General features: G+C 43.2%; 2 protein-coding genes across 10 annotated transcripts in view; one reads left to right on the forward strand and one right to left on the reverse strand.

The window, feature by feature from the left end:
- Positions 1-9,616, forward strand: part of HGSNAT (heparan-alpha-glucosaminide N-acetyltransferase) — a gene marked incomplete at its 5' end in the record, with an annotated part of 14,732 nt that extends 5,116 nt beyond the window's left edge. The window contains 10 exons of one of the 5 annotated variants that reach the window (XR_013958381.1): positions 259-289; positions 1,175-1,335; positions 1,702-1,817; positions 2,518-2,639; positions 3,016-3,373; positions 4,549-4,626; positions 4,743-4,813; positions 4,953-5,065; positions 6,062-6,296; positions 8,120-9,616. Coding sequence is in view for 4 of the 5 variants with exons in the window: in XM_080633369.1 (XP_080489495.1) it covers positions 259-289; positions 1,175-1,335; positions 1,702-1,817; positions 2,518-2,639; positions 3,016-3,373; positions 4,549-4,626; positions 4,743-4,813; positions 4,953-5,065; positions 6,062-6,243 (1,232 nt within the window). Of the gene's footprint in view, positions 1-258; positions 290-1,174; positions 1,336-1,701; positions 1,818-2,517; positions 2,640-3,015; positions 3,374-4,548; positions 4,627-4,742; positions 4,814-4,952; positions 5,066-6,061; positions 7,255-8,119 lie in introns of those variants that run through there. The other 4 variants (XM_080633370.1, XM_080633369.1, XM_080633372.1 and 1 more) reach the window with 4 other exon arrangements.
- INTS10 (integrator complex subunit 10) overlaps positions 7,369-14,353 on the reverse strand; it is a 22,084-nt gene continuing 15,099 nt past the window's right edge. For 2 of the 5 annotated variants that reach the window (XM_080633321.1, XM_080633320.1), the window contains exons 16-18: positions 13,693-13,786; positions 9,667-9,744; positions 7,369-7,747 (exon numbers count right to left, since the gene is read on the reverse strand). In XM_080633321.1, coding sequence (XP_080489447.1) covers positions 7,591-7,747; positions 9,667-9,744; positions 13,693-13,786 — 329 coding nt within the window. In that variant the 3' untranslated portion in view covers positions 7,369-7,590. Of the gene's footprint in view, positions 7,748-9,666; positions 9,745-13,692; positions 13,787-14,353 lie in introns of those variants that run through there. The other 3 variants (XM_080633323.1, XM_080633322.1, XM_080633324.1) reach the window with 2 other exon arrangements.

The raw sequence follows: 14,353 nt of genomic DNA on the forward strand, positions 1-14,353 counted from the left end.
TGGAGAATAGCAAGGATCCCATCCCTGAAATCTTTCCGAGACACAGCGATCAGTTCTGGCCCTGTTTTTGAAGAATGGCAACAAAACAGTGAGCAAGAATGATTAGCTTTTTGTAAGTTTTATTTATAACGCGTTTTAGATTTGGGGAGCATCAAATAATTGGCAAGCACCCTGCAAGTCCTCTGGAAACTCAACAATAATGTTCAAATTTAGGGAGGGTTCGAGTGAAATAATATATTCCTTTGTATTTCTCTGTAGGATTAACAGTGGCAGATCTGGTGTTTCCATGGTAAGTGTTCCTGAAGAATAGTCTTGTATCAAGTGATTCTGTATGTGAAAAGTTGCAAGGAGAACGTTGTGTGCACCTTGCCTCCATGTGGAAATGTATTTAGAGAGGTGAATTTGTGTTGAAGGGTTGATAGGAATCTGCCCCTCCAGATAACAGCATCACCCTTCTGATCCAGTAGTAGAGCTGAGTGCTTTCTGCCCACCCCACATCCTCCTTCCTCCCCCCTACAGTGTTAGTAGGAGGTCCAAGATTATCCTTTCAGTGGAAGTGGGGTATCCCTGAGGAGCTCATTGCTGCACTACTGTGTTGACAGTGGTCAATCTGGCAAGATTCAAAGCTGAACTGATGTGTGTCCAGAGATAAAACAGCCAAGGGAATTTGGGATTAAGCTGATGTCTCAATAACCGGAGGATGGTCTTATGGGAAAGCAATTATCCTACCTGCCCCTAAGATGCTTCTCTAAGATACCTACTGGGTGTGGGTTACTTCTGGAGCTGGGCTTGGACTGTGAGCCCAATCTAGAGGGGAGGAGCGTGTCAGTTCTGAATTTGAATCAGATTTGCAGCTTGTGTTTCACTGCTCTGAGGATGCTGATTTAATTTGGGGTAATGGAAGTTTTGGTAGCATATGCACTGCTGCAAAAAGACCAGAATGCTGCTACTTCCCTGACCTTTCTTGCCTCAACTGACCACTCAAAGAGGTGGAAAGGTCCTGTCGTGCAAGCTCAGTTGTCTGGGAATTCCTAGCAATTGGTTGTCCAATTTCACTTAATGCATGCATTGCTGTTGGGCCAGCGCAGGCTACTCTTAGCTTTAGTGTTTGCTGTCGTGCACATGTGTGATGGGACATCTGCCAGCTCCATTTCCCATCTGCTCTGTTCTCCAGGTTTGTGTTCATCATGGGGACATCGATATCATTGTCACTGAGCTCCATGCTGAGGTGGGGAAGTTCCAAGCAGAAGGTGCTTGGGAAAATCCTCTGGAGGAGTTTTCTGCTAATCCTGCTGGGAATCATAGTTGTGAATCCCAATTACTGCCTTGGACCATGTGAGTGGCACTTGCTCTCTTCCTTGCATTCCTGCGGCTGTTCCCGCCTCCTTGGCTGGGCTGTTGGGAAAACAGTGTCAGCCTTGCTGTACTGACTGGCTGCATGGAGGCGGTTTGATGGTATTCTGTGGAGTGCTCTTCAGCTCTGCACCAGTGCAGTTCTCTCTGTTTGACCCCTGTGCTGACCACTGTTTATCGCCTTACTGCTGACTGTCCCAGGGTTGTGATTCCAGACAGTGGGGTGGCAGAGTGGAGGTGTCCCCTGTACCTGCAGTGGGTCTCGGCTGTCCTTGGAGAAGGGTAACTTTTCTATTTACAAAAGGCCCCCTCTCTGTTCCTTTTCCTTGTTGCTTGCATGTTTTCCAGTGTCATGGGATAATCTGCGTATTCCTGGGGTGCTCCAGAGGCTGGGATTCACATACCTCGTGGTTGCTGCTCTTGAACTCCTGTTTACAAGAGCTGGTGCTGAGAGTGGGACCTTGGTGAGTTATGTGGGGAGATGGCGAGTGATACTCGAGTAGGATTTAGGAGCCTTTGCTCTTGTTTGGGCAGAAAGGAGCACCTGAGAAACGAAGAGAAAACCCGTAGCATCTTACCTGATGTGTAGTGCAGTGTGACCTGGCAAAAATTCCAGAGAACATGCACCCTTCAGTGTCCCAGACTGCATTTTACCACATCTAGGTTATCTGTATTTAAAGATTTCACTGATTCATTCTGATGGTGCTTGGAAGCAGGCACTCCCAGGCACTTCTGATGACATTCCACTGCCAGGGGACCCCAGGGACAGGCATCTGTATGCTGAGTCCTGTGGCTTGTGTTTTGTCCGGTTAATTTTGGCAGTGTTTTTTCACAGCAGGGGAAAGTAATACTGCTTCTTGGCCTTTCTGGAGCCTGCTCTCCCAAAAGGCTTTTGTTCTACTCATGAATCAAAATTCCTTCTGACATTTTCCAAGCTCAAAAACATTGTGGGCTTTTGTTTTGATTTGTTTCTTCACCTCCCCCGAGTAACTAAGTGTCTGGAAGTCATTTGTGAAGATGAAAGGTCTATTGGTAGAGCCCAGTTTTGTAATCACAATGGCTCCTTCTTGTATCTGGGGGACTGCTTGCCAGGAAGCACAGGATGTCCCTAGGGGCATGGTTTTAACTTGCCAGCTAATACCCCATTCCCTCCATCTCGTGCAGGAGACACTGTGTCCTGCTCTGCAGGATATTCTCCCCTACTGGCCACAGTGGATTTTCATTCTGATGTTAGAAGCGATTTGGCTCTGCCTGACCTTTTTGTTACCAGTGCCAGGTTGTCCCAGGTAAGACTGTGCACCCAGACTACTTTCTATGGGGCATCATATTGTTTTACTTCTACTGAGTAAAGAATAGACTTTATTAGCCATAGGGAAAGAATGAAGAGGAGAACACCAGCAGGGTTAAAGGGAAGCATTCATCATGTGAAAAAACTTTACTTTGGTACCAAAGTACCAGCTATTATAAAGGTGATATCATTGTTTCTTTCTATTTAAAGAAAAGGATTTAAAATCTCCACTAGGTCTGTGTCACATAGGACCTGTGTTTCACTGTGTGCCTCTGGCCAGGGAAAACATGGAGCATTGAGTATTCTGGGCCAGTGGGTCAGCTACTGTGCAGGTGGAGTGTACCAACACTTTGCGCCATAACCTTCTGTCCTAGGGGCTATCTAGGTCCTGGGGGCATTGGAGACTTTGGGAACTATCCCAACTGCACTGGAGGAGCGGCTGGTTACATTGATCGTTTGCTGCTTGGAGAAAAACATATATATCAGCATCCCTCTTCAAGTGTAAGTAGCTTTTGGTTTGCAGTATGTAGCCACAGGTCAGCACTGAACATAGCTGTCAGGAAGAGCTTGGGAATGGTACCTGTAGGAGGATGGAAGGAAAGATTGGTTGCTCAGGTGTCCTGTAACAACTGTTTTCTCTCTAAGGTGATTTACCAAACAACGATGCCATATGATCCTGAAGGGATCCTGGGGACCATAAATACCATCTTTATGGCCTTTCTGGGACTGCAGGTACCTCTTGTCTTTCTGGTTCTGTGCTGTAATGGAAGATCTGAATAAATCTTGGAAGTGGGGAGGAAACTTGAGTTTTCTTATTTAAGGCTGAGACTGGATCTAACAAACGTTTTCCAGAGCAATGCTTTCAGGCTGACTTAAACTGAGGTGAGTGTCAGAGAAGTGGAACCTAACCTGGCAGTAGCTTGCATTACATAAACTAAGATTTTCTCTCAGTTTTTGTAAGGGATGGGCATAAGAAGTTTGCAGAACATTCACCCAGAACCTTCCTTTGCTCGTTTTAAGGTTGGGCTTATGCTGGGAGTAGGCTGGTTCTGCGTGTTGGAAATAGGGCCAACAGATGCATACACTTCACAGCTTCATTTCAAACATTCAGTTTTAAAGGTCACAGCTGTACATGTTCCCCATTGCTAGTTTTCTGCTGGATGCGCAGTGTTAACTACCTTGCATAGGTGCTGTGAGTGTGCTCACCATCCCATGCATGAGGGAGGCAGGGGTTCACATTAGTGTTGCCAACATCGAAAGTTCACAGCTCACCAATGTGTTTAAAATGGGATATCGTGATGCTTTTTGATGCAGTTCTGCTTGGCCATTGCTGGCCCTTCTGTCGGTGCAGGAGCTCCTAACCAAAGTGAAAGTCTTGAATTGGGAACGGAATGTTACTGTATGCAGCACTGGGTACAAATTGATGGGGAATCTCTGCAGGGTAGAGGTTGGAACAGCAGTATGACCCTGGGAAGTGAGTCATCAGGACATGTTTCTAAGTGGGGCATGAAAAGGAGCGTGTGCTGCAGGCCAGGGTGCAATGTGAGCTGTGGAGAAGCTGTTATGGCTGGCTGGGGATGGGTGGCATTCCTTCATGCAGTCATTGCTGAGGGAGATAGAGCTCAAGTCGCATGTTAAGCTAACAAAGTTGCTCATCCCCTTCCTTGGTGTTAACATAGCATGAAGGGGAGAAAAGGTGCACCCACCTCTATTGCATTCTTTTGTTTTCCCCTTCTGTGCCCATTCTTTGCAGAGTTCCCATTCTGAGCCTTTCAGCCACTTGGTTGGTACGATCCTGTTTGTGTTCTCTGTCTTAGCACACGTGGCTGGCAGCAAATGTATCTGGCTCTTGAAATGTAGTTACATGTATGGGCATTAATTAATTTTCTGTATACTTTCTATATTAGGCAGGAAAAATTATCTTGTTCTACAAAGACCAGCACAAACAAATAATGAGTCGGTTTGCCATATGGAGCATTGTAATGGTAAGTCAGACGGATACATAGCTCTTCAACAGACATGTATTTTTATGCAATGCAGACTTAGTATTTCTGAAATATGTTGCAGTGGCTGCATAAACTTCAGCAACTTTCTATTTCAGGGAATTGTTTCTGCTATCTTAACAAAATGCTCTAAAGAAGATGGATTTATTCCCATAAACAAGAACTTATGGTAAGCAAAGAGATACAACTTTTAGTATGATTTTGTTCAAGTACTATTTTACCTTGAAGAATGCTTTGCCTTTCTTATATTGAGAGGTGTCCATATCACATAGTTCCCTAAATAATCCTTCTACTGAAAACGTGTGTAGGTCGCTATCATATGTGACAACCACAAGCTGCTTTGCCTTCATCCTCTTACTGCTGATGTATTACCTTGTGGATGTCAAGAGACTGTGGTCAGGTGCTCCATTTTTCTACCCAGGTCAGTAAAGCCATGGCAGGCAACGTATTCCTTCCAGTTCTTTCTGCAATGATTCTACCCTTTTATGTTTTCTTCACTTCCCTTGTCTTTAAAAAGAGTTGGGACTTAGAATGAGGTAACCTGAAGGGTGCCACTTGATATGAACCTTTGTGTAGAACTGGGACACTTCAGACATTTAGGAAGAGGGACTGTCAAGTCTTTAAATGAGGGCTGGAAACTGCTATTGCCCAATGCGTGTTCTCAGTTTGATCTCCAGTTAAGGTCCCAGGGAACAGCTGCCTAGTACCAAGCAAAATACCACAGCTGGTTCGTAGTTGGTTTTGGAAAGGACTGCTGAGACTTGGGTAACCTAATGGGAAACTCAAAGGCCTGTCAGCAGAGTAATACCACTTCTGAAGATGGGGAAGACAAAATCCCCTGGGCAGCTGTGTAGGTTCTGTCTCTGTTTTTAGCTAAGCGTGTCTCCCAAAGCATCCCATTGTGGGTTTAACCACACTGGGCTCTTGACAAACATCTGAGTACAGAATGCAGACCCACAGCAGAGGGAACCTTTCAGCAGCTCTGGTGTCTGGAGAGAGATATGGGTAGGGTGACAGCACAGTATTGCATCTCCTACCAGAAATCTCAGCGCTTTGAAGGGCAGTCAGCATTTGTTTGTGAAGGCAATAGATCTGACCAAATAGGTTGGTAGTTGGCCACCCTGAAGACAGTAGTAACTGTGATCATTCCCATCAGTAGAATTGCAGGATACTGATTTGGTTGTATTTTGTGTTCAGCATACAGGTTGTCTGTATTTCTTTTCACTAAATGTTTTGGGGCAGACAACCCCTCAGTCTGTCTTTGAAAACACATGTGTAGCATCTCTGGGGCAACTAACATTAGCTGTTACTGCCTCATTGGCACTCTGTTTCATAAGCCTGGCATGCCTCTGCCTGCTTACTCTGAAGCAAACTCATGCCTGCTCTTTCAGGTGGTATGACCTGTGCTTACTTTCAGGAATGAACTCAATCCTGGTCTACATTGGACACGAAGTATTTGAAAACTATTTCCCTTTTAAGTGGAAGATGCAAGACAGTCAATCCCACGCAGAGCATCTGACTCAGAACCTCACTGCCACCACGCTTTGGGTCATAATATCCTATGTACTTTACAGGAGAAGGATATTCTGGAAAATCTGATAGCAATGGCCAAGGCGTAGCAAGCCTAGGTTCTGATGAGGCAAGTGTATGAGGTGGGTTAGCCTGAAACACTGCCACTCATGCTAGGCTGTGTTACTAAAAAGGGATTCTAGTTCAAGTTTACAGTGCTATGGACATTGTCATCAAGATTTTTATGTGACTTAAGGGACAGTATTTTCCTGTTTAGCAAAACCTCATTAGTTTGCTGTGATTGCTCTTTGTTTTCTGTACTTTGTAAATATTTTACTGATCTCCCTCCTTCACCTCGAGAAACTGAACATATTGCAGCAGTTGGGCAGTCAAGGACAGCCTGATGGTGCTTACAAAGGGAACAGCAAGGGATGACGGAATGACACCATGCCAACAATTGTGTCTAACAAAGCACTCCCTAACTCTGGTCAAGGGTTTGTATGTACCCTTTTCACCTGCCACGTGCCTGTGCCACGCTAGTTACCACTTCACATTTAACTTTGCCATCTTTTTGACCCTGGAATGCTGGCAGCAGCATCAGCCCTGCAGTCTGCAGACAGGGAGTGCTCAGGGGCACCTCTGTGCTGTGGAAAGTGGTGACTCAGCTGAGCATTCCCCATTGTCTTCTTCCAATTTGGTCCTGGATCAAAGCCTTAGGTTAAGGATCCGGCTGAAGGTGCTGCCAAAGATCTCTTCTACTGGCTTATTAATCAGCATGCTGCTGCTGCAGGTTTGGCAGCCCACCCATGCACAGTCTGGGCCACTGTGTTACCTCTAGCATGGATGAGGTCTGAGTTTCATGTGCTGCACTCGAAGAGTGCAGAGAGGCCAGTTCCTATCGACCTGTATCATCACTTGGGTGTTACCAAAGTATGATCAAAGCAATCCTCTTTATAAATGGAATCAGAAAACCAGCAGTAATGGTAGAATTTGGCCAAAAAAGGAATAGATAGCAGACCAATTCAATGTATGATAATGTTTTTTTGAAACTCAGGATTTCCACACCAATGCTAATAAAAAGCCTGAAATGCCCTGCTATGTTCTCTGTGTATGTATAAAGACAGGAAGAACTGACACACACCTTAATATAATGCTATGCAAAAAAACCCCCAAAAACCAAGAACAAAACCCACAAACAAATAGGACATTACAGAAGACTTCTTAAACAAAGTTTTATTTATAAAATCTGATCAACCCACATAAGAAAATGAAGTGGTAGCAAACACTGAGTAGTGTTTGTGTATTGCAGAACCTGTACCTCATAGGGAACTTCTTTGACTCCCTGGACAAGTGATTTTTCACTGCCACAATGCTGTTCATACAGTGAAGAGCCTTCCCCTCTCTCTGTAAGAGGCACTTCATCATGATCCAGTCCATTCAAGCAAGAGTCTGCAGCAGCAGTATTTTCTCATTAATGCAGAACCTATGCAAGACCACCATGAGATTTTCCCCACAGCGCGAGACCTGGCGCTCCATGGCCAGGCGAAAATCTTCTTTCACTCCTTTAGTTATACCGCGGGTAACTGTGTGATGCCTTAAGCCATAAAGGAGAGAAAGACAGACAAAATCAAGTGATGGTTATTTGGTGTATTAATTTAAAAGGTGCTGCATGTCACTTACTATGTATCTACTGTCCATACCTGAGTTTATATATGGAGAGCCAAATAACCTGTGCTATGCTATTTCTTAAGAAAACATGTGTTTAATAAGTTGCAAGTCTTTCAACAGTTACAAGTTCCATAAAAGTCTGTACTTTCACTACTTTGATAATGATTGTTGTGGGGAAAAAATGTTGCTGTTCTGGCTAACAGGAAAATCCAGTGTCTTAACCCAGTTATGTACAGTGTGTTCTTGCTTGGGGAAAGGTTGGGGGTTATTTTTTTTTTCTTCTACCTTTGCTGCCCAGGTCACTTCCTCCTTGTAATCACTTCTATAAATGGTTGGGGTTGAAAGAAGAGCGAAAAGATGAACCTGCTTTCTGTGGAAGAAGGGGACAGGTGGCAACCACCATGAAGAGCAGAGGGTATCTTGTACCAATAGGAATGTACAGGAAGGAGCTATATTACGCTGACAGCACTGAAAACTCTTGACTAATGAAAGGTGCAGTGAATGCTTCACAGGCCAACAAAAAGCTCCAATCAAGCCAGGCTGTGAGTCTCTGTCAGCAGAAGCCAGCTCTTGTGGAGATACTAGACCGTGGATTGTGGAGATACTAGCCAGGGATTACATGTATTCTGAGCAGAAGTTCAGGACTTGTTCTCAAGCAGAACAAAGGCCCAGCTACTGAGCAAGCTAAAGTGATACTGGCTGGGGTAACCTGGGATATTGCCCTGCTAAATGCTGTTCTTATCAACAGTTCTTTGTCCTCACCCTGGCTTGTAACACTCAATCCTCCATCTTGCCCTTAAAACAATGTTCTGCAGCACCCAGGCACTACAATTCACCTGCACTGTGCAGAACTTTGTAACATCTACCGCAAGCCATACTTTGGAAGGGAAGCAAAAGAGATGCCCTGAACTGAAAGCCTAGTGCTACTAGAGGAGCAGCATAAATTAAAGAGAAATGCATAATGCTGATGTTGAGACAAGTCCTGAGTCATGGCTAAGAAGAGAAGAGCTGGACTGAACCTAGCAAGCCCACTGAAAGACAGAAAGGAAATATAAACTTAAGGGTGAGGGCAGCCATGCCAAGCCAGAGATGCTGGAAACAAGAGAAGTCTGGGAATTGCCCTCGCCAACACCACCACCCCACCTTCATTTAAATCAGCATGTTCAGCATTTGAGAAGAGACTTCTCTGCCAAAACAGTAGTGACCTCTGTAACGTGGAGAATGCAAAGAAGGGGCTAGCCTGGAGCATAGTGTGCAGTTCATTGATAAGCTAGCCTGAGGGAATCAAAACTGCACTGAAAATACTCCAGCCTATTCAGAGGTTACTGCGTAAGCCCTGTTTTCCATCTCTAGTTGTCTTAAAACATTGCTGGCAGCCGAGTGCTATGGTCAGTTACAGCCTAAAGGAGAATATCCAACCTACAGCTACTGAGCAAGCCAGCAGCACTTCAGAAGATGTGTGTCATGTAACAGCTGGAAAACAGTTCAGAACAACTTAAATGAATAAAAGTAGCTATGAACGGATCCAGTAACCAGTATCTTGGAAAGAAAGGGTTATACTCTTGCTAATATGTGACTGAGCATTGGTATCATGTTGGAGGATTTCTACATTTGTGTTTAAATTCAACAGTGATTATTAGATTGAAAGGACACAGATACTGGCAACTTATGGGAAAAAGAAAAATAAATGTTATCATAGAACAACATGGCTTGCCAGGCAATGTAGGTACAAATGGAGAAAAAAATAAAAGATAAATATTGAGTAACAAATTGCTGAAAACCATGGGCAGTAAAACATGTTGACAAAACACAGCACATTATGAGCAGGGTTTTTCCACTTGGTACCTGTCAGCAGTCTGTATGCTGGGCTGTAGCACAGGTATGAATTCCTGCTGCAGTAACCCCATGGGAGGGCTAGAAGTCCTTTAAGAAACAGCAAACAGCAGCATTCAAACACCCACACACCAACTCCCCCTCCGGTGCACAACAACTCTCCAGAGAAAGGGGCAACAAAGAACTGGGGTGAGACCACACAGCAGTGACCACCGGGCAGCTGACGGGGTGCAGGACCCTAACAGCACCAAGCATGCAAGTACCCCCAGATTTCATTGCAAGGCTGTTCTGCAGCTGTGGTCTAAACATACACCCATACTTTTGGACAGTTACACTGGGAGAAAGGACAGTGGTAGTGCAAAACCAATTCACAGTTGTACACTGATGAACTGTGCCAGCTTTTCCCAGGAAGCATGTCAGTCAGAGAAGATTTAATCAGAGGAGCACTGCGGGCACCACAGCTTCCCTGCAGAGCTGGCAAGAGCATGTCAGTGAACAAGGAGAGCTCACGACTTGGAGTGAAGGGATTTGCTGCTGAGCCCAAGCCGAGTGAATGCACAGCAGGTATCGGCCAAGTTGAGTACATGACAGTGTGTGTTGCCTAAGTATCTTTTCGTTAGCCTACAGATGGCCTTTTTCACCTTTTCGAATTCAAACTACATACAAAACTGGCTGTTAGAGGATGGCACAATGTTAGAGCACGAACACCTACTCCGAACAACCTCCCATTTATGACCAGGGCCACAGGAACTAGCCACCAAAAGGTGTCTTAGGTGAAAGGTATTTTGTCTTCCTGCATGTTCAAGGACTGAATTTCACAGTTCAGTCCTTGTCTCTGTGTGCTATGTGTAACAAGAAAATAACTTCTTATGTCCAGCCTAGAACAAACCCAGTGCCTCACTGAAGGAGAAACAAAAAATTTATTATATATGGAACAGGCCTAGTTTCTTAACCTAAATCTTACCAGGCACACCCACAGATGCTAAGAAGGGAGCAGAGAAGCAGGACTTGCACTTACAAGCCTATAATACTGAGTTAGGGGCATACTGTCCAATCTCACGGGTGGGCATTTGGGTTACTATCTGTAATTTGTTGACGTATACAGATGGAGAGCTATGCTTATAAATGTCAAGTAAAGACAGGACATTTTTGTAGTACAGAAACAGTCTATAATAATCTGAAATAAAATATTCACAAGAATTATTCAATCAAACGAGATATTTTTTTCATGAGTTCTTGGCATGAATGATCCCAGTGCTTGCAAAAATGGGCACGGGGAACAGAAAATATGAAGAAACAGCAAGATGTTATTGGTCCGAGAGTGGCAGATGTTTGCAAAAGGGATTCTGCACAACTGTGTCATCATTCCTGTTTGCAAGGTCTGCCGTCAGAACTAAGCATACTCAAGTGCCCCATTAGAATAAAAAGTACACTTTCAACATACTTTGTTTCCCTTCAAACCTGCTGAGCTTTTCCTCCACTGTCCCGAAGGGGGAGATGTGGTGGGCAAGTGAGTAGAGGCAGACAACTCAGCTTTCACATCATGTTTACGTAGTTCACTAGGCTAAGATTAGACTAATTACAGTAAGATTTAATAAAAAGAGGAGCACAACATTAATCACTCATTGCTCGCATGTTGTTGTTCTCCTCTTTTACCTAACTAGCTAACACTGACACCACTGACACAGCAGAACTATGAAGCTTGGCTTGTCTGGAATGGAGTTCCAAAGCACTCTGGCTGAATTCAGAGCTCACCATCAAGTCTTGCTGACGCTGCAAACAGAACAAACTGGCTGTATCACCAGTTAAAACCAAATCCATGGACCTTCATATTCTTACAGCGGATACAAGCAAAGGGAGCTTTTACAAGCTGCATATTATTTTGCAGGACTTGTTTGCAAGTCTGCAGGCTACAAAGATCTTACTTCAGCTTTTGAAAACCACCTTGCAGTTTGCCCTCCTGAGTTTAGAAAAATGTATATAATTTTCTATAAAGTACAGGTACTGAGGAAAAGTACCGGAAGAAGAATGTGAAATTCACCTGCGGAGAAAATGTCCTGTAAGTCATAAACCAAGAAGCTATCCTTATAAAAAACATGTAATATCTGTAATACATTTTCCATCAATGAAGATGCAGGATTGCTATGTACATTCATGCTGAGGAAAGATTAGGCAAAGGAGCAACTGCTTTGTCTTTGTCCTGCTGTGGCAAACTTCAGATTGAGTCTTCCTGTTTGTGACTGCACAGTATCTGAGCTGCCTCTGCTCATTATTGGGAGGTTGGTGCAGCAGCTCATACAACCAGAACCAGTGATAGTTTTGAAACATCAGATTTTGAGCCTACTAACCACTGTTTGAAGAAACAGCTGTGCCAGCACACTTATCTAAAATTGTAGTGTGTGGAGGCCTCAGTGCTCCTGAGGCCAATACTTCCGGGTGACACCATCCTGAGCCTCACAGCCATCCAGCTAAAAACCTACCCGGGGCACTAGGGGAGTAGATGGCATCTCCAAGAAGTGGACTACACCCCAAACTCTCCCTCCCATCAGCTCTGATGAAGTGGTTCCTGTCCTGCACATCTCAGCTGCATAAAAGACGGCTTTTCCAGCTGGATGCTATATTTAACCGTTTTGGTCAATAAGCAATGGAAATGGACTTCTTTTCTACAAGCATTTCCCTAATTCAGGAAACATAACACTGGTCAAAAGGAGGTCAAAGAGAGATTTCTGTCTTGCTAGAGATGCTGCTCACTACATACTTCCTGACTGGTGGGGTTGCAACTATAAGTAACAGCTACCACACCAATCAAAATAAAAGCCATGACTCAAAGAAACAGCACTGAACTATTGCAACTAACTTGAGATAGCAGCTAAGAAGTTACCAGACATAGTTGTGGGTGCTAAGCCCTCTTGCTGACAAAGCTTATTAATAATCATACATAGCACAGCATATCCTGATTCTTGTTTTCATGCAGCTGGTTACAAGCAGTGAGGATAAGAGACTGAAAATCTAGAGCCTAGAAAATAAAATTCTCTGTGACAAAAATAAGCATCTGTATTTCTTCTTTTCCTTTTCTCTTCTTTAATTGCATTTGGTATCCCATTTCTTTGTTGGTTACCCAGAACTCTGGAAAATCTATTTACTAGTCCAAATTTGGATCCAGTTGTCTCATGTTAGGATCCCATTTTTTGGAAAAAACTTTAGCCCATTTCTAGTTAGTGAATAGCCAGAATACTATACCCAAACTGGAATTTCAACAAACTTTAGCACTCCCCCCTCTTATAAAGCAAAATACCGCAAGTTCTAATAAATAACCAGGATGTTCCAAAACATTCTGCCACTAAAGCCCTGCAGCAGATACTTGTTCAGTCTTGACTCAAAACTAAAAACACCTAGGAAGTTAATCCAAATTATTAATTTCTTCAGCATCTCGTAAGAAGCTAAGCCAAATAAGCTTATTCAGTACATAGCAAGAGATGACCTGCTAGTTCTGACACAGAGGTTAGTAGAGTTTACCTGGAGTATAATTTAATTTATGCTTTATACCTAAGTTTTTAATTATTGTGGTCTTTTAGAACTTTGTTTACAACAAATAGTGCTTTCTGGTTTGCATTACCCTTCAGAACAATTAGCAACAACACCTTGCACTCAGACCTAGTTATTTAAAGAATTCCTGCAAAGTGCAAGTGTCTGATTGAAAGAGCAATACTGGAATCACTTTGATATCAATTATTCTAAAGCAAATGCCATACTTGGAAATAAAATTATGTAAAGGTAGGAGTTTAAAGTTGAAGACCAAAAAAAACCACCAAAACCAAAAAAACCCCTCACAAGTCAGCAGGAGAGTCCGAAAAAGCAGCTCACTGCCTTGTCTGAGCTCCTTATGCAATTCCTTTATTTTAAGCTCAAAGACATGACAAACTTACTATCCAGAAGATTACATGAAAACAAAGACAACCAACAGCCACCGAACAACCAACAACCATACTCCCATTTTTTCCACCCCAAAGAAAACAGTAAATGCTTTTTTATACTTACTTGATTAACATCGCTTGATTTGGTAGCAGTTCCAGATGAATTTTCCCTCCTTCCTGTGTTCTTAAATAAGCAAATTCCTCCAACATATCAATATCTAAAGAAAATGTTAAGGATCTGAGTAGGGATAAAACAATAGAGAACATCCCTTCTTATCTCTCACACCTGAAGCCACACTGCTGAAAGGATCGTCAAAATGAACGGCTATTGAAGTATCTTGTTCTTAAAAGTGATAAAGAAGATCAAAGCATGTACTCCTAATCCTCCACAAATTCACAAGAAATGGCTTTTTAAAGAGTCAATTTTAAAGAGTCAATTTCTTTCTTCATTTCTTTATATGTAGAGTCAAATACAGGTAATGAATGTCCTCTCTCCAAATTCCCTGGTTGTTTTTACTTACTTTGCCTGCATTGCAGGTTATCAAAGCAGTGTGAACTGAAGCTGGGACTGAAGGAAATGCTGCCACAGTGGCACATACCACTTTTTTTAGTTTTCTATTTTGGTCCCTTTATATAGGTTTTCTTCCTTTTTATTTTTTTTTTTTTTATTTTTTTTTTTTTTCCCTTCTTTTAACACCAGAAGTTTTTTTTAGTTGTCTCAGATAGGAGTTAGACCCCTTCCTTCCTAGGGACCATGGCTGCATGTCCATTTAGGCTAAACATTA

The sequence above is a fragment of the Psittacula echo genome (genome assembly GCF_963264785.1).
Source record: "Psittacula echo genome assembly, chromosome: 1".
Taxonomy (NCBI): domain Eukaryota; kingdom Metazoa; phylum Chordata; class Aves; order Psittaciformes; family Psittacidae; genus Psittacula; species Psittacula echo.